The sequence below is a fragment of the Mirounga angustirostris genome, unplaced genomic scaffold, assembly GCF_029215605.1.
Source record: "Mirounga angustirostris isolate CCGP_5_RB_7025 unplaced genomic scaffold, mMirAng1.0.hap1 SCAF_1, whole genome shotgun sequence".
Lineage (NCBI taxonomy): Eukaryota > Metazoa > Chordata > Mammalia > Carnivora > Phocidae > Mirounga > Mirounga angustirostris.
This window is the reverse complement of record NW_026991709.1, coordinates 153,819,562-153,846,031: the sequence shown is the minus strand read 5'-3', so window position 1 is coordinate 153,846,031 and position 26,470 is coordinate 153,819,562. Positions and strand designations below refer to the sequence as shown.

Sequence of the window (26,470 nt, the reverse complement as noted above, 5' to 3'; positions counted from 1 at the left end):
GGCTCTCTGCTGAGTGAGGAGCCCAATGCAGGACTCGATCCCAGGACCCTGAGATCATGACCTGAGCCAAAGGCGGATGCTTAACTGACTGAGCCACTCAGACGTCCCTATAGTTTTTTTTTTTTAAGATTTTATTTATATATTTGAGAGAGTGAGAGAAAGAGAGACAAAGACAGAAAGAGACGAAGAGCATGAGCAGGGGGGAGGGGCAGAGGGACAGAGAGAAGCAGACTCCCCGCTGAGCAGGGAGCCCGATGAGGGACTCAATCCAGGACCCTGGGATCATGACCTGAGCCAAAGGCAGATGCTTAACTGACTGAGCCACCCAGGCGTCCCTAGCATGCACCATATTTAATTGTGTATGTGAACATCTTTCTCACTGGACAGGAGTCCCTATCCCTAGAGGGCAACAGACTTCTCGTGGTCATTTCATATCCCCCACAACCCGGAGCAGGAGGCTTTATATCCCAGCAAACTCTATGTGCACACTTGAACAGGAACTAAAAAATATAGCCAGAAGCCCAGCTTTGTAAAAATAACTCATGTTCTAAAGTCAGGCAATATGACTTTAGAGCCTCCATTACCGTCTAGCTCTGTGGCGAGTCATTTAACTCCTCCGTGCCTCAGTTTCCTCTTCCGTGAAATGTGGGTAACAACATGCAACTTGGATTGTGAGGCAGAAGTGACACTGACTGCTGATAAAGCAGTCAGCTCTACTACAACACAAAGGCAAGTACTCAAATCTCAGAAACAAACTGCAATCCATACTCCCTGGGCAAGCTTTTACTGTAAAGTGCCAGATAAAACACCTTGTAGGTTTCGTGGGCCTTAAGGGCTCCGTTTGGATGACTCCCCTCTGCCGGTATGCAAAAGCAGTTATACACAAAACGTGGAGGATGGGAAGTGGCTGTGTTCGAATACAGTTTTACTTGTGGACACCGACACTGGAATCTCATACTGTTTTCGAATGTCACAAAATATCATTCTTCTTTTGATTTTTTCCCCCCAACCATTTAAAAATACAAACATAATTCTTAACAAACAGGCCATACAAAAATAGGCAGCAGGCCAGATCTGAGCAGCTGGGCTTTGTCAACCCCTGTGCCTCAATTCAGTTAAGAATGCCTGCTGTATATTATCACCTTGGGCCTATAAGCTGGGAAAGTGGGAAAAACTGAATCTGCCATGTGCTAAGGATTTTTTTTTTTAAATTTTAACTTCATTTTGCAATAACTCAGACTTAGAAAAAAGTTGAAAAAACAATACAAAGAATTCCTTGTTTGAATCCCCAAATGTCAACATTTTATCATATTTGCTTTATTGTTCCACGTGTATGTATATACTCATTTTTCCTGAACTGTTTGAGAGTTGCAAAGGTGATGCCCTTTTGTTTCCTAAAAACAAAGACATCCTCTTATATAACCACAGTGTGAGTATCCAAATCAATAAATTAATACAAAACTATTATTTAATCTTCAGACTTTGTACCCTTATCGAACTCAAGAAATTAACTTACAGGCCTAATTCTGACTTCATCAACTGTCCTACTAACACTCTGTATGTGCCAAATGTCTTGTAGTCATCACCTCTGCTAACTTCCCCAACTACCCTGTGAGTTTGATATTATTTTACCAATGAAGTAAAATGATTTACCAATTTACCAGTGAAGAATGGTACTATTTTACCAATGAAGGAACTGAAGCTCAGAGAAGTTAAGTAACTTGCCCACAGTCACACAGATACTAAGTGGCATAGTTGGAATTTTAATTCAGGTGTGTCAGCTTCCAAAGCCCTTGCTTTTCAGTACTGGACCCAGGTTGCAGGGTTTGAAAAGGACTTCACCATACAAGGAGAAGCAGTCGGTGTTTCAGGCATGAGAAGAACCTGAGAAGGGAGAGCCAGTGACTATTTCTCAGTTTCTCAAGGAAATGCCCAGTGGGAAAAGAGAAAGGCATGAACAAATGGAATTTTAGCTATTTTGTTACACAATACAAAAGGTTTTTGAAACATTTTTAAAAGTAAAATATAACTTTTTAACTTATTTTAAAAATAGATACAGAAGTGGGCACCTGGGTGGCTCGGTTGGGCGACTGCCTTCGGCTCAGGTCATGATCCTGGAGTCCCTGGATTGAGTCCCGCATCGGGCTCCCTGTTCGGCGGGGAGTCTGCTTCTCCCTCTGACCCTTCCCTGTCTCATGTACTCGCTCTCTCTCATTCTCTCTCTCTCAGATAAATAAATAAAATCTTAAAAAAAAAAATAGATACAGAAAGTGACACAAAACAAATACATGACTTAATGAGTTATATTATGGAGAAAACCCTTGTAACCACCCTTCAGTTCAAGAAACAAAACTCTCTTGCCTCCCAGCCCCCAAAAGCCCCTGCGTGGCCTGGGTCCCAATCTCAGCTCCTCACCCCCCTAAGTAACCACTATTCTTGACTTCTATAGTCATTTCTCCTGGCGTTTAAAAACCAAATTGAGGTTTTTTTAAGGATCCACAAGTTGTACAAACTAGTGTTAAAGAAAAAATTATTCTGACACTTGTTAAAATGGTAAGGAAGACTTCCTTCAAGATGTAATGTGGGGTAGCTGGTTGGCTCAGTAAGTGAAGCGTCTGCCTTGGCTCAGGTCATGATCTCTGGGTCTTGGGATCCGTGATGGAACCACGTGTCAGGCTCCCTGTTCAGTGGGGAATCTGCTTCTCCTTCTGCCCCTCCCCTCACTCGCGCTCTCTCTCTCTCATAAATAAATAAAACCTTAAAAAAAAAAAGATGTTGTAATAGGGGAGAGAGATAGGTTTCAATTCTTTCTTTCTATTTTTTAGGTTTCAATTCTAAGTAGAGCAAAAACAAAGACAGCTGGGGATTTATAGCTTACCAGCAGAGTGAGGGGGTTGTGGGTAGAAAATTACAACAGGGGATATCAGAAAATTCTTGCTAAGGGCAGGTCAAAGACTTAGAAGTCAAAGTCAGGGGATGAGGAACTTGATCGGGTATCAAGAGTCAGGGAATTTTCCCTAAACTGACTAAGCAGGATTCTTTGCTAAGACAAGGCAATGCAGGCCTGGCAAGGACAGGAGGAGCCTAACTAAAGTTTAGTTCAGGAGGGAATCTGTTAATAGCATAATTTAACCTTACATTTTATTTTTCAAAATAAGGAGTTAGCAAAATATAATATTTAAAAGAATTTTGTGCTGTCAATTATAACTAATAAAGCTGGAAAGAATTAAATATATGTATATATTTAAAAGTTTTATATATATACATACACACATATATAGAGAAATGCAAACTAGAACAACCTTATGATCCAGCAACTGCACTACTAGGTATTCACTCAAGAATACATGAGCACTGATTCAAAGGGATACATGCACCCCTATGTTTATAAGTGCATTATTTACAATGGCCAAGATATGGAAACAGCCCAAGTGTCCATCGATTGATAGATAAAGAAGATGTGGTGTATATATATAATGGAATATTATTCAGCCATAATAAATAAAGAATGAAATCTTGCCATTTGCAACAACATGGATAGAGCTAGAGAGTACAGTGCTAAGCAAAATAAGTCAGTCAGAAAGACAAATACCGTATGATTTCACTCATATGTGGAATTTAAGAAACAAAACAAACAAGCAAAGGGAAAAAAATAAGAGAGACAAAGCAAGAAACAGACTCTTAATTCTAGAGAACAATTTGATGGTTACCAGAGCAGAGGGGGTGCGGGGGTAGGTTAACTAGGTGATGGGGAGTAGGAGCTCACTCGTAGTGATGAGCACAGGGTGATGTATGAAAGTGTTGAATCACTATACTGTACACCCAAACTAATATAACACTATGTTAACTAACTGGAATTAAAATTAAAACTTTAAATAAATAAATAAACGGAAGGAAAGAAAATAGAAGCGATTTCCCTCTGAAACTCAGTTTCCATTAAAGGTGAGACTCTTGCAGTGTCAGTGAAGGGAAGTGGGATTTTCAGAGCTCCTGGGGAACCAGCCGGGAAAAGATTCTGTTAACTGAGGCTGCAGAGACTTTTTCTTTCCAAGTGTAAAAAGATATAATGCTATTTCACACCCATTTGACAGATTCCCTGCATTGCAAGGATGCTGGGAGACTCATGTGCAAAATTGAAAGGTGGGAGGTGTTGCTTCTCTTACCTCTCAAAACCCAACCATGAAGTAGAAATTCTGCAAATCCGGGTGCTTTGCGGGTTGGTATTCAAATTTTGTCACGGTTGAACCATACCTCTAAAACTAGTAACCTAGCACAGTGGTTCTCAAATTCTCACTGGAATAACCTGGAACATTTGTAAAAATGCAGATTTCTGTACCCCGTTCCTAGAGTTTCTGATTGAGCGTTTCTGGGTGACGCCCTGGAACTTTCATTTCCGACAAATACCAGGTATACAGTTGGTCCAGGGGCCACACTTTGCGGACCCCTGGATTAGTCTTGCGGAGAGCCCCGGACGCAGGGCTAGCATTCTATCTCCTCCGCTTAGGTGTATCTGGTCTCAACTTCCCCTTCTGTCCTCTCAAGGCAAGGGAGCAAGGAGACCCTTGTTAAAGTCCAGCCCCGGGGCGCGTTATCAAGCTGCTGACAGTCAGGCCTCCTGATTGCCTGTCCAAAGGGTCCCTCCCCGCGGCAGCTGCCAGCAAAATCCAGATGACACTATCCCGGAGTCACGCGACCGCCCGCGGCCCCCGGGTTCGCCCAGGCCCCTCCCTGCCCCCGCCCACGGCTCCGCGGTCGCGGGGCGGAGCGAGGGGCGGAGCAGGCGTGGGGCCGGTAGCAGGGCCGGTAAGGGGCGGTGCCAGGCCACGGGTCCTCAGTCAAGTGACGCGGAGCGGCTGGCCCGCGCGCAGACTGCGGAGCAGAGAGGCTGGAGAATGGACTTGCGGGGGGTGGTTCGCATTCTCTCTCTACTGCTGGTGCCGCTGCTGCTGGGTTCTGCGCGCGGCTTGCGCGTAAGTCCACAGGACCCCGCGCGGGGGCACACTGATAGGGGGCAGGCTGGCGGGGGACCGGGCGGGGGCTGCGGCCTCCCGGGGGCCCTGCAGGGCGTGGGCCTGGGACCCCGGAGCGCGCCCCGGCAGGCAGGCAGCTGGAGGAGCGCAGGCAGTGGACCGGCCCTCCCGTCGGGGGCGGGCCGGGCGGGGCGCGCGTCCTTCCCGGTAAGCTCTGTCGCTCGCGTGCTCAGCCCCGATCGCCCCTTTCGCTCGGATCCACTTCCCCGTTGGTGCAAGGACGGGGCGAGATAAGGTGCGCCCAAACCTTTCCAGCTTTGCAGTTTTCCGGGAGGGGGATTCCAAGGAGCGCTCGGCATTGGAGGGCGCCTTGGTCTGTGGTTTGAGGCGCCCTCCCTTGACCAGTTCGGGTGCTGCGGAGCGCTCCGGAAGGAGAAAAATGGGGTCAGATGAGGCCCCCGCGATGGGAACGTTGGATTGATTCCTTCGAGGTGTTCTCTTTTCAGACATCTCGTCCCCTTCTCGCCACTCTTTGATGCCTACTTTTTTGGCTTGGATTTTCCCGATCTTCAGGGTTTGGCGGTGCAGGCCAAGGGTGGGCAAGAGATAGGCTGCAGGTGGCAGCCAGCGTTGCTGGAGGGGGGTCCGGCGGAGCAAGTAGGTGAGGTGGTGAGGGAGTGCAAAATTGGCGGGAGGACAGTCTCAGTTAACTAGTCAGAGCTAAAGCATGGGCCCGACGGGCCTCCAGACCGCTGCCTGGGGAGGTCAGCATAACAGTCGTGGACAGATGCGGGGGGGCAGTAATTGAAATGGGCACCTGCCCCTCTGCATGTTTAGCGAACCGACTGTGGTTCCCCCAAAGTTTGGGTGGGCTGATGCTAGGGCGTGTTTTCAGTAGAAGGAGGGGAAATTTGGGCCCGTTTACTTGTAAATTGCATCCCTTGATAAAAGGCTTTCAGCGAGTGCTTAGAGAAAAGTCATGGATTTATCTAGAATCAAAGTTGAAAATTTTAAGTAGTTGAAAAACAGCTGCTGAAAATAGCTTAATTTGGGGTTCTAGGGAAAGGTCATCTCAAATTGAGTGTTTGCTAACTTCTGTCTGCCTCCGTTTCTGGTTTCCCTGCCCCATTTTGTGTGTGTGTGTGTGTGCGCGCGCGCACGCGTCCTCGGGGTGAGAGCTACCCAGCTGTGAGAACCACTGGCCAGGGTGGAGTTGGGGAACTGTTGCAGGGAACAGTGGCAGAGAAAATGGGGGGTGGTGGCAGGTCCAATATCTGGGAGGGTTGTGGGAGGAGAGAGATCAGGGTTTATGAATGGGGAGCTGGTGGGAAGGGCAGCCCCCTGGAAAACGGTTGTGCAGCATCATCCAGCAGGGGGGTGCCCAGAGCCTACGCAGGGAGGCCGGCTTCACCCCAGGAATTCTTATGTCAGGTGTCTAGGTGTCCTTCCTGGGCCCAGAGCTTCGGAAAGATACCAGCAAACTAGATTTCCACGATTTCCTTGTTTACACGTATATAGAACAGCGGTTCTCACACTTTAACTGTCCTAGAAATTAAAATAGAAAAATTTTAAATATTTATTATTTTATTTAAGAAATAATAAATCATTATATGTTAACAAACTATATCTTTTGAAAAATAACAGTATTTCTCCCCAAACTTGAGGGGGAAGAGTGGCACTGTTTTACATTTTTGCAAACCTCTTTCGCACCTGTCCTAATAGATGATAGCCGGGAACAGTCAGTCTTGCCACATCACATGTCACTGAGCCTCTGGAAAACCCCACTCTACGCTCATGAGAGAATGAGAGTGCAAAAGACAGTTATAGCTTAGTATTATTATGAACATAATTTTGAGTAAATGTACCTCCTGAAAGGGTCTCCCCGGACCACACTTTGAGAACCGCTAATTTAGAATAACGTTTTTCTTATTATAAAAAAAAAGTTCATATGCTCTGTGGAAAAACTTTTTTAAACATTCAGAAAACTATCAGTAGGAAAACGAAAACTGCCCACCACGTGACAATCCACTCTGTTTGTATTTTAATAATAAAGTGTAGCAACTGACTGGCATTTGAGTGGCTTGGATTCAAGGAGGGTTGGGTAGATATGAGTGGCCTTCAGGTTTTGAATGGGGACAAGGAAGCTCTAATATCCCACAAAGCTGACGCCGGTTCCTGGTTGCAGGCGGAGCTGACCTGGAAACCTCTGCTTGGCCACTGTCCTTTCTAAGGAACTCGCCTTCCTGAGCCTGCCCGCACAGAACTGGCAGGGGACCCTTTTAGGAGCAGAGAACATGGCGATCTTCAGGCAGCTGTCCCTGGGTGCAAAGGCTGCCCTGGCTGCCGGCACTGTCTTCGTGTCCATGATTGTGTCCCGCTCCTATCTGGCGGGGAGCCTCGAGCTCAGGGCCTGGCGTTGGCTGTTGCGCCTGCAGCTCGCCCTGTTTGCCAATTCGCTCATGCTCATTGGCTCCCTCTACATCTGGCGTAGCACAGTCAGCAACCTCAGCCACTCCCCAGCCGCAGAGTCCACCTGTTTTCAGCTTTGGAAGATGGCTGTTGTGGCATTTCTGGCCCTGGCCCATTCCAGTTTCTTCACCATGCTCTTTTTAGTGGCCGAGGAGCCCTATCTCTTCTCCGTGGCGGCCTACTCCTGCCTTGGGGCATACATCATCATGCTCTTCTTCCTGTGTACCCTCAGTGGCATGGAGCAGGCCTCCCAGCTCTTGGCCTGGCGCGGTGGTCGGGCCGTGGGCAGCCTTGACAAGACAAGGAAGCTGGCCGTCAGGCCGGCCCTGGCAGTGGCAGTGACCGCCGTGCTCAGCGTGCTTGGGCTGCTGAACGCCGCCCAGCCCCCAGCTGTGAAAACCGTGGAGGTGCCCATCCAGCAGCTGCCTCCCTCGATGGACAGCCTCAAGATTGTGCTCCTCTCAGACATTCACTTGGGCCCCACGGTGGGCAGGACCAAGATGGAGATGTTCGTGAGGATGGTGAACATGCTGGAACCAGACGTCACAGTGATCGTGGGTGACCTCTGTGACGCCGAAGCCTCCATCCTCCGCACAGCTGTGGCTCCTTTGGGCCAGCTGCACTCACGCCTCGGCACCTACTTCGTTACGGGGAATCATGAATACTACACGTCGGACGTCAGCAACTGGTTTGCGCTGCTGGGATCCCTGAACGTCAAGCCCCTTCACAATGAGAACGTGAAGATTTCCACCGCGGGGGCCCAGCACGGGGGTGGAGAGGAGGAGGACTGGATCTGCTTGGCTGGGGTGGACGATATCGAAGCAGACATCCTGCACTACTCCGGCCACGGCATGGATCTCGTCAAGGCCCTGGGGGGCTGCAGCCCAGACCACACCACCATCTTGCTAGCTCACCAGCCACTGGCTGCCAAGAGAGCCCTGCAGGCTCGGCCAGATATTAACCTGATTCTTTCTGGGCACACGCATGCTGGGCAAATCTTCCCCTTGAACGTGGCAGCCTATCTCTTGAACCCCTTCTTTGCTGGCCTCTACCAAGTGGCCCAGACTACGTTTGTATATGTCAGCCCAGGCACAGCCTACTATGGGATACCCATGAGGTTGGGTAGCAGGGCGGAGATTACGGAGCTCATCCTGCAGCGGGCTCCCTGAACCGGGCCCTGCCTCGTACGCCTCTTCAGCGCCCTTGCCCTTCACCAGCCATCCCTCCTTAGAGCGGGTTGCCTGCTTTGCCCCCTTCAGCCTCTCCTGCCCAGCCCTGCCAATACACGCTTGGTCTCAGGCCTGGCTTGAACAGTGATTTGTGCTGGGGCTGCCTGGCAAGTCCAGGCTGGTTCACTCTGTAGATGGCCAGTTACTTTTTTATATGTATCTGTGAGGCCACTCAAGTCACATATGTAAGAACGAGCATCTGTTTTCCAGGTGATGTGGAGTAAGCTCTCTTCCTCTGCAAAGCTCACAAGGCTGAACTGAAACATGGGGTTGCTTGAAAGGATACCTCTAGAAAGCAGAACAGAGGAACACTGGCGTTTTTAAACCCTCTTTAGGACTTAGGCAGTTCCCAGGATCATTGATCCAGAGCTTTCTGGGGAAGGGGCAGTGTTGCTAGGTGATCTGGGAGGACAGGCAAGAAGGAAGCCGCTCTGGCTGCTGGAGAGGAATGTTTCCTTTTCCCTCGTGGTTCTGTCAGAGTCACCTTTATTGAGGGCATCAGGCAAACCCGCGGGGGCACAGGGCTCGGGCTGTTCTGGGCCTCCAGTGCTGCTATTTTATTGCCCATACTCCTGGGCCTTGGGGATTGGGGGTGGGGGTGGGGGGTTGGAAAGAAACATGAGCACAGTGGTAGGCATTGGTAATAGTACTGCTGCTTAGGAATTCAGAGGGGATTTGCCTCCCGGGTCTCCTTTTATTGAACACTTGGGTGAAGTAATTAGGGATAAGCTGCTTTTTCCTCCTCGAAGGTGAGCAAACGGAGGCAGAGAGAAGCAGGATGCTGGCAACATGACAGGTTATGTAGGGGACCCTTGGCCGGAAGCCAGGTCTTCTGCCTCCCTGTCCACGGTCCGATGCTTAAGGAGCAGGAACTGTGACAAGTGAGGGCAGGACTCAAGCACATGCAACTGTGTAAAGAGAATGAACAAGGCTCTAGAACCTGATGGTCTCTCAGGGCTGGAAGGGAGTTGGCTTGTTTCAGCGTAGGATGTCTGTAACGTTGGAAGAAGAGTCAAGAAAGTGGACTCCCCCCACCACCCAGGTTTGGGTGTGTGTTTTGTGAGAAACGGGTTCACCCTCTACCAGGGTAAGTTGAGGTTTCATGGGGAAGTGGCAGGACTTTGTGCTCTGGCAGGGCAGCGAGACCTTCCTTCCCTCCCTCCCCCTGGGCCCTGGCTATGGAATGCCAGGACTGTCTTCCCTGCTGGGTGACTTCCACGCCAACACCTTCCTCTCCATCCCTCACCCCATCCTGACCCCATCAGCATTGTCCTAGGGCTCTGGCCATAGAACCATAGCGCCATGCTGCTGGGCTCTGGACCCTCTGGAGTGACCCCACCCTGCTGGCCAAGCCTCTTGTGCCAGAGGCAAGAGACCCTTCAGCCCTGAGGTAGCAGTCAATAAGCTCTCCTGTTGGAAAAGGCCTCACTGAGAAGCCTGGGGACCTCGGCTCAGCATTGACTTATTTGTAATTGGGAGTCTTTCTTCAACGGGGAACAAAAACACCACTCTGCCTGGAGAAGCTCGCCCTGCTGCTCATTGGTCAGGCAGCATCTGGCAAATGACTTGCCCTCACTGAGCCTCAGTTTCCCTCACCCTAAAATGAGGATAATTCTCTCTACCTCAAGATTGTTTTGTGGGGCTGGTATTAAGACGTGAAGTAAGGTACACGTGGCCCATGTTGGTGGTGGTAATATTTAAACATCACATGGGGCACGCTAGGGAGCTGTGTTGGGCACAGGTGCCCAGAGAATTTATGGAGTGGCCAAACCTGGGGAGTGTGAGTGGGTAGCATGCTGCCTGTGGCCAGGGTCCGGTGATCTGTCAAAGCAGCAACTGCTGGGGGTCCGCTTCCCTTGGCCTGTGCACACTGGGCCTGGCCGCAGGGAGTTTCTTCATTTTCCTCCTGTCTTCCTGGTGTATAACAGAATCCTAGGCCATCGTGGAGACCCCCTTTCTTGTTTGCAGGAAGTCGAGATACTGACAGCGAGCCTTCCAGGGAAATTTAAAATCTGTCTTTGAGTTGAGATGTCAGTGGTTTCCTTATTTTGTATCCCCTTGTGCTCAATCGTCCTTGCAGCCAGGAGTATTTGGAGAACAAACTTACTCAGAACTGAGGAAGGGACCCTGCCCTTTCTTTGAATACATCTTGCAGATGGTGGGATTACAGAGAGGTGAAGTGCTTCACCCGGGGCTGCCGCCCAGCTCCCATAGTACGCTCCTCGCTGGCCACCCTCCCGGCCTCAGGGTGACTGCTCTTCCAAACCCTCTCCGTTCCGTGGGACCTGACCCCATTTTCTGGATCATTCCAGTTGACTTTCTTGTTCCCTTTTGTTTAGATCTCACCAGGCTCTGCTAGTTGATGCCATTTGTCGTCCAGCCTTAAGTGCAGCTGCTGGTGGTTGACTTGCCTACCTTTTTGGATCTTTTTTCATCAGTGTTCTGAGCTTCATGAAATTAGCTTCCTTCCTTATTTTTTATCTTGCATCTTTGTCTCTTCTTTCTCCTGAAGGCTGTCATTTTGCGGTCTTGTGTACCCTTCATCCTTGTTCTGAAGTCCTTGCTTGACTGATTTCTTTCTACTCCTGGAAGTAAGACAGGGCCATCCTGTGTGTCTCGGGAATACTGAGCAGCAACTTCCCGTGCGTGGTTTATATCCCATGATGAGGTGCAATTGTTCCCAGCAGAAATCCGTCCATTACTGTGCAGATGTGGCTCTGGCAGGCTGCTCTCCACGTACCCTTCGCACCTGTTCCCTGTTCCCCACTCACTTACCTTCTTTGTTTTGTTCGTTTATGGCTGGGGGAGGTGGTGAGGAACATTTACTTGAAGCTTGAAAATTCTTCCAATTTCCTTTCTGTTTCTTTCTTTCTTTTTTTTAATTTGTTAAACACAAGTTAAAATGAAATGTAATGCTTTTTAAAAATTAACAATAGGGCGCCTGGGTGGCTCAGTCGTTAAGCATCTGCCTTCGGCTCAGGTCATGATCCCAGGGTCCTGGGATCAAGCCCCACATCAGGCTCCCTGCACTGCGGGGAAGCCTGCTTCTCCCTCTCCTACTCCCCCTCCCTGCTTGTGTTCCCTCTCTCGCTATGTCTCTCTCTGTGAGATAAATAAATAAAATCTTTAAAAAAATAAAATAAAAATAAAAAATAAATAAAAATTAACAATAGCATGTGAAATATACTGTTGTTATAAAATCTCAATAAATTAATGCTGTGTCATCCTTTCCAAACATCCAGCCATCCTTTTCTCACCCTTATTTTATTTTGTTTTAAACTTTTTATTGTGAAAAAGTAAAAATATTCACAAAGCAGAGAGAATAGTATACTGAATCCCCAGGTTCATCATGCAGCTTCAGTAATTATGACTATTTCACTGTACTTTCTCATGTACCACTGCCTGGTACTCTTTTTTCTTTTGTGGCTGGAATATGTTAAAGCAAATCTTAGAAAACATAACTTCAGAGGCGCCTGGGTGGCTCAGTCAGTTGAGCATCAGATTCTTGATTTCAGCTCAGGTCATGATCTCAGGGTCCTGAGATCGAGCCCCATGTCAGGCTCTGCGCTCATACTTGAGATTCTCTCTCCCTCTCCTTCTGCCCCTCCCCCCCCATGCTCACTCTCTCTTTCTCTCTCTCTTTCAAATAAATAAATAAATCTTTCTTTAAAAAAGGAAAACATAACTTCACCCAAATGTACTTTTTAATAAAGCACATCCATGTCATTGTATCCAATAAAGGTAATTCTTTAACATCATTTAATACCTAGTTAGGAGATCTGGCGCTGGAAGCCAGGTCTTCTACCTCTTAATAAAAGTGTGTTTTTCTGCTGTTTCAGGGTTAAGTAGTTGTATCTGAGTACGGGATTAAATGAAAGTAACTGTGTAGAGAATTCATGTTCTGTTTCTCCTGATTACATCAATTGTCTTTTTATTGTGATAAAAAACGTAGTGTAAAACTGATCATCTTAATGATTTTTAGGTGTGCAATTCAATAGTGTTAAGTATATTTACGTTGTCATGAACCCCACCCATTAAACAATAACTCCCCCCCCCCCACCAGCTGGCAACCACCATTCTACTTTCTGTTTCTATGAATTTGACTGCTCTGGGTACTTCATATAAGTGGAATCAAACATTATTTGTCTTTTTGCGACTAGCTTATTTCACTTTGCATCACATCCTCGATGTTCAACCATGTTGTAATATGCAACAAGACTTCCTTTTTAAGACTAATGTTCCATTGTCTGTATAGCCTACATTTTGTTCCATTCATCCATCAGTGGACATTTGGGGTGTTTCCACCTATTGTCTATTGTGAATAGTGCTGCTACGAATATGGGTGTGTATATATCTCTTCAAGGCCCTGATTTCTATTCTTTTGGGTACATACACAGAAATGGGATTGTTGGAGCGTATGTTAGTTCCATTTTTCCTTTTTTGCAGAACCGCCTCACTATTTTCCATACCAGTTGCACCATTTTACACTCCCATCAGTGCATAAGAGCTCCAGTTTCTCTACATTCCCACCAAAACTTCTTTTTTTTTTTTTGATAATGTGGTTTTGATTTGCATTTCTCTGATGATTAGTGATATTGAGCATCTTTTCCTATGCTTATTAGCTATTAGTCTATCATCTTTGGAGAAATGTCCATTCAGGTCTTTTGCCTATTTTAAAAATCAGGTTATTTGATTTTTGTTGTTACCGAGTTATAGGAGGTCTTTATATATTCTGGATATTAACCCCTTACCAGATATATGATTTGCAAATATTTTCTCTCATTCCAAAATTGACTTTTCACTCTATTGATTGTGTCCCTTGATGTGCAAAAGTTTTTAAGTTTGATGTCTTATTTGTCTGTTTTCATTTTTTTGCCTGTGCTTTGCTGTCATATCCAAAAAAAAAAAATGAGTAAGTTCAGTGTTAAAGCTTTTCCCCTTTGTTTCCTTCTAAGAGTTTTATAGTATTGGGTCTTATGTTTAGGTCTTTGATCCATTTTGAGTTACTTTTTATATATGGTGTAAGGTAAGGGTCCAGCTTTATTCTTTTGCATGTGGATATCCAGTTTTCCCAACATCATTTCTTGAGGAGACTCTCCATTCCCTGTTGAGTTGTCCGAGAGTCCTTGTTGAAGACCATTTGAGCATAAATATGAGGGTTTATCTCTGGCCTCTCTACTATATTCCATTGGTCTATTTGTCTGTTTTTGTTTTTGTTTTTAAAGATTTTATTTATTTATTTGAGAGAGAGAGAAAGAGCATGAGCAGGGTTGGGGAAGGGCAGAGGAAGAGGGAGAAGCAGACTCCTTGCTGAGCACGGAGCCCAACACAGGGCTCAGTCCCAGGACTCGAGATCATGACCTGAGCCAAATGCAGATGCTTAACTGACTGAGCCACCTAGGCACCCCTATTTGTCTGTTTTTATACCAGTACTGCACTGTTTTGATTACTGTAGCTTTGTAATATTTTTGGAATCAGGAAGTGTGAGTCTTCCAACTTTGTTCTTTTTCAAAATTGTTTGGGCTACTTGGGGTTCCTTGAAATTCCATATGAATTTTTCTATTTCTGCAAAAAAATGCAGTGGAGTGTTGATAGAGATTGCATTGAATCTATAGGTCACACTGGGTAGAATGGATATCTTAATACTCAGTCTTCTAATCTATGAACACAGGATCTCTTTCCATTTATCTCTTTCAGCAGTGTTTTGTAGTTTTCAGTGTATGAGTCTCACCTCCTTGGTTAGGTTTATTAAGCGTTTTATTCTTTTTGATGCTATTGTAAATGCAGCTGATTTTTATTTGTTGATTTTGTATTCTGCAGTTTTGCTGAATTTGTTTATTAGTCATAACAATTTTTTTTTTTTTGTATATGGAATCTTTTCTTTTTCTTGCCTTGTTGCTCTGGCTAAGACTTCCAATACTCCGTTGAATAGAAGTGGTAAGAGCAGGCATTCTTGCCTTGTTTCTGATCATAGAGGAAAAGCTTGTGGTCTTTCATCATTGAATATGATGTTAACTGGACTTTCATATATGGCCTTTTTTATGTTGAGGTGATTTCCTTCTACTCCTAGTTTGTTGAGTGTTTTGTCATTGAAATGGCGTTGAATCTTGTCAAATCTGTCTCTGCCTCAATTAAGATGATCATGTGTTTTTTGTCCTTTATTCTGTTAACATGGTGTATTACATTGATTGATTTTCATATGTTGAACCATACTTGTGTTACAGGAATAAATCTCACTTGGTCATGTGGTGCAGTCCCTTTAATGTGTTGTTGAATTCAGTTTGCTGGTACTTTGTTGAGGATATTTGCATCAATATTTATCAGAAATATTGGTCTCTAGTTTTCTTGTTATGTCTTGTCTTACTTAGGTATTAAGGTAGTGTTAGCCTTATAGAATGAGTTTAGAAGCCTTTCTCCTCTTTGATTTTTGGAAAGGTTTCAAGAAAATTGGTGTTAATTCTTCTTTAAATGTTTGGTAGAATTCTCTAGTGAAGCCATCTGGTCCTGGGTTTTTCTTTGTGATTTTCAGTTACTGATGCAATTTTCTTTCCAGTTATTGGTCTCCTCGGATTTTCTGTTTCTTCGTGATTCAGTCTTGGTAGGTTGTATGTTTCTAGGAATTTTTTCATTTGTTCTAGATTACCCAATTTGTTGGCATACACTTGTTCATAGTAGTATCTTATAATCTTGTTTATTTCTGTGGCATCAGTTGTAATATTTCCTCTTTCATTTCTGATTTTAGTTGAGTCTTCTCTCTTTCTTAGTTCATCTAGCTAAAGATTTGTTGATTTTGTTGATCTTTAAAAAAAAAAAAAACTCTCAGTTTCATTGATTTTTGTCCTTATTTTTGTTTGTTTGTTTGTTTGTTCTGTCTTTCATTTATCTCTGCTCTGATTTTTATTATTTCCTTCTTTCTGCTAGCTTTGGGTTTAGTTTGTTCTTTGGTTTCTTTTTCTTTTTTTTTTTTTTTAAGATTTTATTCATTTGACAGAGAGAGACACAGCAAGAGAGGGAACACAAGCAGGGGGAGTGGGAGAGGGAGAAGCAGGCTTGCCGCTGAGCAGGGAGCCCAGTGTGGGACTCGATCCCAGGACCCTGGGACCATGGCCTGAGCCAAAGGCAGACGCTTAATGACTGAACCACCCAGGTATCCTGTTCTTTGGTTACTTGAAGAATTATGTCTCTTTATAGTTCTTTTGTTTGAATCAGGACTTAAAATAAGACCCATATACTGTATATGATATATTTCTTAAATCTAACTCTATAAAACATCCTCTCCTTTTTATGTCATTTATTTGTTTAAGTTATCTGGATATTATCTTAGTATTTCCTACATTTTGGAATTGTGGTGATTAATGTGTTGTACTATCCCTCATATTGTCTGTGAACTGGTAGAGCTAGAGATCTATAAAAGTTGCAGTTAGAGGCTGGATAGATTCAGGTTCAACTTTTTTTCTTTTTTGGGCAGGATGACTTCATTGCTTTCAGTGAAACCCATTGGTCCAGTGTTGTCAACTTGATCCCTCCACTGGAAAGTTCCTCATCATCTTTTGATCTAATGTTTCAGCAGTCATTGATGACTATTGCCTGACTATTCCACTAGGGATTCCAAAGTTGTGATTTTTTTTTTTTTAAAGTTTGCTACACTCATTATAGAATTTAGTGAGCCAGAGTACTAAGAAGGCTTTCCAGGAATAGTTGATTACTTAACTTTTATATATTCAGGAGACAATGGAAACTTCTTTTATCTCTGTTCTGAATTCTGAAAGAGTTTTTGGAGCACTCAGAAATATAATCCTGCCATCAGCCCCCAAAATGGTGATTTTTAATTTCATCATCTGTGGTTCTTCTAAAAAGAACTCTCCTCATCAGTTGGTTACTCTGAAAAAGGCTGTAACAGAGGTAAGAGAGATGCTAGACTCTTCCCCTTTATTCATCAATTGTCAGAATAAAGAGTTGATGCCCCAGCAAACTCCAAGGATGTTCAATAATCTCTTCTTTGCGGTGGGAGGGAATATCATGAATTTGGCTGTTTTCATAGATCTGATGTGTTTCAGTCCATTGAAGTGATAAATCTTTTTTTTTTTAGATTTATTTATTTGAGAAATAGAAAGAGAGAGAGAACAGAGGGAGAGGGAGAGGGAGAAGGAGAAGCAGACACCCCAGTGAGCAGGGAGCCTGATGCCAGGCTTGATCCAAGGACCCTGAGATCATGACCTGAACTGAAGGCAGACGCTTAACTGACTGAGCCACCCAGGCACCCCTGAGTGATAAATCTTTTGCTGCTCAAAATCTCCCACCTTTGGCCAGTTGGAGCGAAATTGCTTCTGTATCATACCGTAATGGTTTTTGATAGTTTTAGGCTTATTTTCTATGTATTCTGTCCTAGACTTGGACTAAGTAATTTCTTGAAGGAGCTCTGGTTCCTTTGAGTGGGAAATATTTAAAGGCCATAATTTAAGTGCTAGAGGAGCTAAGTGTTACTAGCTAGTGTCGTTTCTAAGCTGTTTCAGTGGCTGTTGCTAGGAAATAAATATTTTTTAGAAAGAAAAAAATTATAAGTTATATTAGTATTTCCAATTTAAATGGCAAATTATGAGCTTTTTAAAAAACAAGCTTTATTTTTTAGAGCAGTTTTAGTTTCACAGCAAAATTGAATGGAAGGTACAGATTTCTCGCAGAACCCAGATTACAGGGTTTTTACTTAACTTTCTCAGATTTTATGTTTGTTTCTGTTTTACACTGAAAATTTTGGTTCCTAACAGCCAATGTAATTACTTATTTACTTTATCCTACTTAACATATATTATGGATTCAAAATAGCCATGAAATATGATTGCTAGGATGAAATCTACTGGATGCAGTTTTGTTTGTTCATTTGTTTTACCTGAATGCAGTTTAAGATATATTTTTATCCTTAGGCTAAATACCATCAAAATACTATTTCAAATTCACTTGAAATGATTCTTTTCTCTGTGGAAAGAAAGTTAGGTCTGATTTTAACTTTCAAGAACTGTTTTATAATTTTAAAACATTTTTATTTTTTTAAGGCTATGTACTTACTTTTCTCTGAGCTGAGGAGGCAGAATTAAATCTGTAACTGCCTGTGAGTCCTGGAGGATTGGGAGCTGGTCCCAAGCTGTGTTCATTTCTCCTCCATTCTGCCATTTTCCTCCCGCTTCTGTTGTAATTTATGCTCCGTTGTAATTTACGCTCTTCATCCACCGTCTTTTTGGAATGCTGGGCAAAAATCTTTTTGGAACAAGACAGGCATAAATAAATAACAACATTGATAAAAATAGAATGCATAAGCCATAGCAGGTCATCCACAACTTCCTCCCCATCCGTATTGATCATCACCCTTCCCTGTGGCTGTTTTGCTTCTTCAGCTTGTCTGGTGTCTGGTGCTTCCCTGACACTGGATGTTTGAAAGGCTCTTAGCTCTGGCACAAAGTTTGTTGTATAGTCATCTGAAATAGCCCTCTGTCTTTCTATTCTGTGAGCTGAGGGATCTGGGAAGCCCATGTGTATAAACACCCTTCCATCCCTATCTTCTCCACTCCCCTCAATCCCTTGTCCCTCAACCGGAGGGCACTAGCAGCCTAGGAGGGTGGGTCTCTGCCACTCTGGAGCCGAGCAGCTCATGTCAGGAATTCTCCAGGCTCTTGGGCCTCTGGGGTGAGTGAAAGGGCATACAGGGTGCTGGGGATGCAGATCCAGTGAATAGGTGCTTTACTAGAGTCCTACTGAAGGGCTTGAAGATGTATTGTCTTCATATGGTCAGCATGACCCATAACTTGTGATGTCACTGAGCTCCTTTTATTTCTTTGTTCTGGTTGAGGAATGTGCATAAAGTAATGTAATATAATGATCTTTAGTCCTGAGTATTAGGAAACCTGGGGAATGTTCACCTTACTTGGTGACGTAAGTATTCGTATTATGTTTAGTTTTCTTAAAGAAATGCTTATTTACCACTGAAATAATCTACACAAAATAAATATCTTTTAAAATGTTCTGTAGGACAGTATTAGGTCTCTGCTGTGTAATTGGTTCAAGGGTATTTTGTTTGTGCTGCTGTCTTTTTTCTCCAGTATTATATGCATTATGTACACAGGGGTCTTGGGAAGGTGTGTGCTTGCCTTGCCTGCAATTGCTTTTTCTTTTATAAGTTTCTGTGCATTGTAATGCATTGTAAACACTGATGCTACCACAGCCCTGCATGTATGAAATAAAACCATGGCTCTTCAGTGTTCCGTTCCTGTGCCAATTAATTTAGAAGGCGTGGAATCTGCCCACGGGTCAAATTTTATGTTGTTTGTATTTTGGGGGAATAAGCTCTGAAGACAGTTTCCCTCTTGCCTTGTCCCCTGACATTTCTCAGTTGCCTTACTTCTGTCAGAGGTACCACAGCTCAGACATACTAAGGACGCTGGCCCTTTAAGCTGGGTCCTCTCAGGTCCTTCAATGTTGAGAGGGGTCACTTTGGAGCCAGGAGGCGGATTTTCCCTCTTGACCTTGGCCATGACAGCCACCATTTGGAAGCTGTCTCTTAGGTGATGCTGCTTCTGTGGCTGTCCCTATCACTCCACTCTGTGCTGCTTTTTCTAAGCCTCAGTTTCAGAAACTTGTCACTGCTTCCAAATAACATGATCCAAATAACATGGATCCAAATAACATGATGCTGTCTATCTGTCAGACCAGCATGACAGCCCATGGGATGTGCTGATGACCAGGGTGTCTCACGGGAGAGAGTGGGGCAGTCAGGGGGGCCCTGGGACAAGAGAATGTGTACTGCTCTCCTGCCCACTTACAAACAAGCTGCTTTTGATCCTTTCTACTGATGGTTTTGAAAAGAATAGAACATTAGCCACAGACCAAGCGCCAGGGCTGCGTTGACTCTCCAGTAATAATACTACACCCACACGGCAGGTGCCGCCTAGCTCAGTTTGTAGCCCACCATCCTGCACCGTGATCTGTCTGCTTTTTGCAGGGGCGCACATGTGACAGGAATAGGGATATGAAGAGAATGTTTTGTGAGACTTTGTGGAGCGGATATGAGGATCTGCCATCCCAGGAGGAATTGTGGGCTTGCCTCAGATTTATCTTGGATCGAGGTGGGGAGTGGGCACTTCCACGATTTCCACTTGGCTCTTCCCTCCATAATGCCTCTGACTTGCGGTGTGGGAACCATCCGAATTCGTGCTCACGACCAGGGAAATCACCATAGGATAGGCCCTCTGACTTGTTAGACCCATGTAGAGAAGGACTTGGGCCATGGTTCCCTTTCTCCCCGGTCTTCTAAAGAGCGGTAAATGCCATTACATTTCAGAATACCCTGGTATGTCAGCTCAGGTGGATCCAACCGTCCCCAGAGGTTCTGGGGCGCCATGTTCCCCAGGTACTCGAGTTCTGTTGGGGAAGGATTAGGGGACTATTCATTGTGTGTACTGGAGTGGCATCACAGGGTTCTTCCTCAGGGGATCCATCCAGCCCTCCCTTCAGTCAATTTTCCATTGCAGTACTCGTGAGTTCTTGGTTGTTTTTTCCTTGTTGGACACGTCAGGCAGCACACTGGCTGGTTACCCAGTCATCCCACCCACTGGAAGTGCTGTGGTTTATGAGCCTTTGCCTGAGATTGCCACAGGTCGGCACGCCCTGGTTGCACTCTGGCCTAGCTGGTCATTGTGGTGATTGTGTGGTCCCTCTCTGGTGATGCCAGAGTCTCGTCATCCTCAGTGCCACGGCAGCATTTTCTGTCATCCCTCGCCTACAGAGGACAGCCTCACTGGGCTTCTCGAGGATGCCAGGGCCCTCCTCAGTAGTGCATTCCTTCCTGAAGGGAGCGTTCTCTGGCCTGTCCTGGGGGATATAGTCAGATGGTGGGTTGTCTGGTCACCATTTTTACATTCCATCTCTTTGAGACATCTCACACATTCCTCAGGATGCCAGGCCCATCCTGGCATCTCCACCTCATTTCCCGTAGGCCGATATCATGCTCCGGCTCCAAGGAGCCAGCTCCCAACAGCATCGGAACTGGCTTAAGGTACCTTGTCAAGATAGTAACTCACAGGGGCGCCTGGGTGGCTCAGTCGTTAAGCGTCTGCCTTCGGCTCAGGTCATGATTCCGGGGTCCTGGGATCGAGTCCCGCATTGGGCTCCCTGCTCAACGGGAAGCCTGCTTCTACCTCTGCCACTCCCCCTGCTTGTGTTCCCTCTCTTGCTGTGTCTCTCTCTGCAAATAAATAAAATCTTAAAAAAAAAAAAAAAAAGATGGTAACTCACAGGTCATGGGAGAGTGCACTGTCAATAAACTTCCCTCTGGCCGGCCTTACATTCTATCCCTCAAGGTCCTCTCCCAGTGTGCCCACGTGGTTAAGTCCTGAGCCTTACCCTTCTAGCTGGAGACATAGTCTCTTTAAAGATAGTCACAGAAGCCTCCAGCATCACACAATGCCTGGAGTGGATATTGATCCCATCAGGCAATCTTTCTTCAAAGCTTCCAAATCTGCTAATAAAAATCAGCCAACTTCACAATCCTTGTGAATTACCAGTACCCCTCCCCCCCCATTCCAGGGGTAGAGCTGATGTAGACACCAACTCCTCTTCTGCCGGTACCTGCTGTCAGTCCGGCACAGGTGAGGACCGTAGAATTCATATTTGCATACTGTGGGGTGTCACCACCCACTTAACACCAATTCTAGGGTTCTGTTGCTGTTGATAGATATGAGAAATCCAGGTATAGGTTCACAGCCTGAGGATCTGCTGTTTAGGCCAATCCTGATACCCATTGTCTTAATTTGGGTTCTTTTAGAAGCAAAACATGAAACAAGGGCTTGAGTGCAGGTGATCTGAGAAGTGATCCAAGAATGCAGGCATGAAGCACAGGTGGAAAGAAGCAGAAGTCTGTAAAAGGATATATCATGGTTCTCACTGTGGGCAGTAGGGTCAGAATCCTGCCAGGATCTCCTGGAAGGTACACAGAACATCTCCAGTATTGTCTGCCTAAAAGATGCAACTATCCACCCCATTGGTTGAGGGTTGGCCCCGGGGGCATGGGCACCCCAGCACTCCTGGATCCCTGGGAGAGAATCTTAAGCAGACTCCCACTGAGCATGGAACCTGAGGCAGGGCTCAATCTCATGATTCTGAAATCACGACCTGAGCTGAAATGAAGAGTCTGTCACTCAACCCACTGTGCCACCCGGGCGCCCTTCGTCAGTCCACTTTTTAATTTTATTTATTTATATTTATTTTTCCAGTTTTACTGACAAATGATTCTCATCACTGTATAAGTTTAAGGTGTACAGCATGATATTGTGATTTACATATATTGTGAAATGATCACCACTGTATGTTCAGCTAATGTCAATCTCATATAGATACGGTGGAAAAGAAAGAAAAAAAGAAGAAAGGAAAAAAGTTTTCTCCTTGCGATAAAGACTTGTAGGATTTACCCTCTTTTTTTTTAAAAAAAGATTTTATTTATTTGTGAGGGGTGCCTGGGTGGCTCAGTCAGTTAAGCAGCCTACTCTTGGTCATGATCTCAGGGTCCTGGGATCAAGCCCCGCATCGGGCTCCCTGCTCAGTGGCGAGTCTGCTTCTCTCTCTCCCCCTGCTCATGCACATGTTCTCTCTCTCTCAAATAAATAAAATATTTTTAAAATTTTATTTATTTATGAGAGGGGGGAAGGAGCAGACAGAGAGGGACAAGCAGACTCTGTGCTGAGTGCCGAGCCTTACGGACCCCAATATCACGATCTGAGCCAAAACCAAGAGTCAGACACTTCAACCGACTGAGCCACCCAGGCTCCCCTAGGATTTACCCTCTTAACAACTTTCCTGTATATCACATAGCAATGTTAACTATAGTCACCATGTTGTACATTTCATCTCTAGTGCTTATTTATCTTTTAGCTGGAAGTTGTACCTTTTGAACGCCTTTCCCCAGTCCCCCCCCTTTTTTATTTTGTCAACATTTTATTAGGAAAATTTTCACACATAGAGTTGAAAGAATTTTATACTCACCGTCCAGATTCCACCATTAACATATTACTATCACTCTATCCCTCCATCCATCCACCCATCAATCCATCTTTTTTGGATGTGTTCAAAAGTAAGTTGCAGGCGTCAGTGTACTTTTCCCCCAAGCATGTCCTCTATCATTAATTAGAGGTGAATATTTGTTTATAACTCTCTTTCCCCCTTTAAGGTAGACTTTACATACAATGAGATATACAGATCTCAAGGGTACCCTTTGATGAGTATTGAGAAATGCACACACCTGTATAATCCGAAACCCGTTTTCAGCTAGAAGATTACCATTACCCCAGAAAGTTCCCTCATGTTCCTTACCAAGCAGTACCTGCCTTCCCCCTCCCAAAGACAACAACTACTCTGATTACTTCCCGCCATAGATTAGATTTGCCTGCTCTAGAGCTTCATATAAATGGGCTCATATAGTGGGAACCTTTTGTGTAGGGCTCAAACTCAGCATGACAGTTTTGAGATTTATCCGTATTATTGGCAGCACCAGTAGTTTTGCTTTATTGCTGAGATGTATTCTATCGTATGAACACACTGAAGTTTGTGTATCCTTTCTCCTGTTGATGGACGTTTGCTTACTTCCAGTTTTAGACAATTATGAATGAAGCTGCTGTGAACATTTGTTACTAGTCTTTTCATGAAAGTATGGTTTTGTTTTTCTTATAACCAAGAAAAAGGCTTTATTTTGAGGTGCGATTTGGTTTAAACAGTGTTGCAATTAAAACAAACACACAAACGAACCAAGAATACCAGGTGTCCATAGCAGCTTCCACAGTGATCAGCTTTGCGCTGTGTGCCCTCTGCTCTTTTGTTTGCTCTTCTTCTTTTTCATCTGTAGTAACCCCAGAGGTTGTGTCATTCTACCCATAGAAACTTCTGTATGTATCTCTAACTGATGAGAACTTTTTTTTTCTTTTGTGTAATCAGCATGCCACTGTTTTAGCCAACAGAATGAACAGTAATTCTTTTAATTCCACCTAATGCCTGATCTCTGTTCAGACTTTCCATCTCAACATTGGGTTTTTTTGCAGTTCCTTAGAATCGGGATCCAAACCAGGTTCCGATGCTGCATTAGGTCGTTATGCCTCTTAAGTTCTCTTTTATTTTCTAACAATACTCTTTATTTTGTTTGATTTTAATGCCATCAATCTGTTGGAGCAACTCTATCATTGGACTTCTAGAGTGTCCCACACTTGGGATTTGGCATATTTTGCTTCCTTGTGCTATGGGTAGATTAAGGTTCAGTTGAGGTTCAAGTTCAGTAATGAGGCCTGCTTCTAGGTGGAGCTGTACTTCCTGTTGAATCACAACATGAGGGACGTAGTGTCTGCTTGTTCCATTTTTAAGAGGCTGACATTGAGCAGAGGAATCATGTACATGTAACTCCCAGTTGTTAATATCCGTGCAGGCTTTAATTTCCCCCAGTTGATACCTCTTTTAAGTCTCTCTCTTTTTCTAAATGCCCCCAATTTTTCCACCTGAGACCTGTGGGAGCCTCTTCAGGTTAGCCCCTGTGTCCTACATCTAACCACCCCCTGGTCCTGGGGGTTCCGCCTCCTGTCCACTGCCCACCTCTCTGCCGCCGCCACGGTCCATGACTCTGTTTCCCTTTTGCAGCTTCAGGAAAAGGCCAGAGTGCCCGACATTTGAAAACACATGTTTTGTTTTGTTTTGTTTATTTATTTGACAGAGAGAGAGAGAGTGAGAGCAGGAACACAAGCAGGGGGAGTGGGAGAGGGAGAAGCAGGCTTCCCGCTGAGCAGGGAGCCGGATGTGGGACTCGATCCCAGGACCCTGGGATCATGACCTGAGCCGAAGGCAGACGCTTAATGACTGAGCCACCCAGGTGCCCCTGAAAACACATGTTTTCACGTGGTCTTCCGTGTAAGTTGCTCTCCACAGCTCTTGGCATAAAGCCCAGGCCCATGAATGTGGACGTCAGGGCTCATTTGGTCTGGTCCCTGTCCATCTTCAGCTCAGCGGGAAGCCTGCTTCTCCCTCTCCCACTCCCCCTGCTTGTGTTCCTGCTCTCACTCTCTCTCTCTCTGTCAAATAAATAAACAAAACAAAACAAAACATGTGTTTTCAAATGTCGGGCACTCTGGCCTTTTCCTGAAGCTGCAAAAGGGAAACAGAGTCATGGACCGTGGCGGCGGCAGAGAGGTGGGCAGTGGACAGGAGGCGGAACCCCCAGGACCAGGGGGTGGTTAGATGTAGGACACAGGGGCTAACCTGAAGAGGCTCCCACAGGTCTCAGGTGGAAAAATTGGGGGCATTTAGAAAAAGAGAGAGACTTAAAAGAGGTATCAACTGGGGGAAATTAAAGCCTGCACGGATATTAACAACTGGGAGTTACATGTACATGATTCCTCTGCTCAATGTCAGCCTCTTAAAAATGGAACAAGCAGACACTACGTCCCTCATGTTGTGATTCAACAGGAAGTACAGCTCCACCTAGAAGCAGGCCTCATTACTGAACTTGAACCTCAACTGAACCTTAATCTACCCATAGCACAAGGAAGCAAAATATGCCAAATCCCAAGTGTGGGACACACTGTCTTCTCTGCCTGTGTCCTTTCCCTCGCCCAGCTGCTCCTCATCCTGGGGCTTAGCTCAAGCCAGTAATTCCCAACCTTGGCTGTACCTGACATCATCATCTGGGCAGTTTTAAGAAATGCCGATGCCTCCACCCAAAATAAAATCTGAATGTCTGGGGGTGAGGCCTGACTTTGCTGTTTTTAAAAATTTGCACAGGTGATTCTGATGCCTGGCCAAGGTTGAGAACCAGAGTTCCTCCCTCTGGGAAATTTGTCCACACGCCCCACTCCTGGGTCATGTGCCATTTATTACCACTGCAGCTTTCCACTCTACCCCTGACCCCAGCTTTATTGAGGTATAATTGATAGCTAATACTGTGTAAGTTAAGGTGTGCAGCATGATGATCTTATCCTTACTTTACCATCTGGGTCTCACGATGTTGACATCTAGTCTAGATGGAAGCTTCATGTAGGCTGTGGTCACATCTGTGTGGCTCCCTCTGATATTACTCAGCACATAGTAGGTGGTTGTAATATTTGTAAATGGACGGCAGGGAGATACTTGGGCTGGATTCTGGGGTTGTTTGGATGCAGGGGTGGTGCTCCTCTGAGTGGGACAAAGGCCTGAGTCCATCGTCTGCTAAGATCAGGTCTCAGCAACCTCATCTGCTCCTCTGAGCCCCTTCCCCTAGACAGGCGGGCTACAAATGCCCCTCTGCATTTCCCCGTAGCTTACCCCCTTTCTACCTGTGCAAAGAATTTCTGCACCTCATGCATCACCTCTGAACTCACAGGATGTGTAGGAAACTCTTTTTTGGCACCTAATGATTTTTAAAATCATCCATTGGGGCACCTGGTATAAGAAGTAACTTTCATATTTTTCGTTTCTTCAGGAGTTTCTTGCGTTTGAATGACAGTCAAAGCCTTGTTTACTAGAAGAACAAAGTGATATGCGATTGATGCTCTGGCCCTTTCTTTAGAAATTATTCTTTTTTAATTTTTTAAAGATTTTATTTATTTATTTGACAGAGAGAGATACAGTGAGAGAGGGAACACAAGCAGGGGGAGTGGGAGAGGGAGAAGCAGGCTTCCTGATGAGCAGGGAGCCTGATGCTGGGCTTGATCCCAGGACCCAGGGATCATGCCCTGAGCCGAAGGCAGTCGCTTAACCGACTGAGCCACCCAGGCGCCCCAGAAATGATTCTTAAATTAGTTATTCATT

At 45.2% G+C, this 26,470-nt stretch overlaps 2 protein-coding genes across 4 annotated transcripts in view; both read left to right on the top strand.

Annotated features, from left to right (window-relative positions):
- Positions 1-4,833: 4,833 nt before the first annotated feature.
- On the top strand, positions 4,834-18,915 carry TMPPE (transmembrane protein with metallophosphoesterase domain). Of its 2 annotated transcripts, none has more exons than XM_045904097.3 (2): positions 4,834-4,970; positions 7,156-18,915. In XM_045904097.3, the coding sequence occupies exon 2, from the start codon at positions 7,265-7,267 to the stop codon at positions 8,606-8,608; it is 1,344 nt and encodes a 447-aa protein (XP_045760053.1). In that variant the 5' UTR covers positions 4,834-4,970; positions 7,156-7,264; the 3' UTR covers positions 8,609-18,915. The 2 variants fall into 2 exon arrangements, with proteins under 2 accessions (XP_045760053.1, XP_045760054.1); XM_045904098.3 differs by lacking the exon at positions 4,834-4,970 and adding an exon at positions 5,130-5,265.
- GLB1 (galactosidase beta 1) overlaps positions 4,836-26,470 on the top strand; it is an 81,555-nt gene continuing 59,920 nt past the window's right edge. Inside the window, exon 1 of one of the 2 annotated variants that reach the window (XM_045904096.3) lies at positions 4,836-4,970. In XM_045904096.3, coding sequence (XP_045760052.1) covers positions 4,893-4,970 — 78 coding nt within the window. In that variant the 5' untranslated portion in view covers positions 4,836-4,892. Of the gene's footprint in view, positions 4,971-5,125; positions 5,266-26,470 lie in introns of those variants that run through there. The other variant, XM_064590402.1, reaches the window with a different exon arrangement.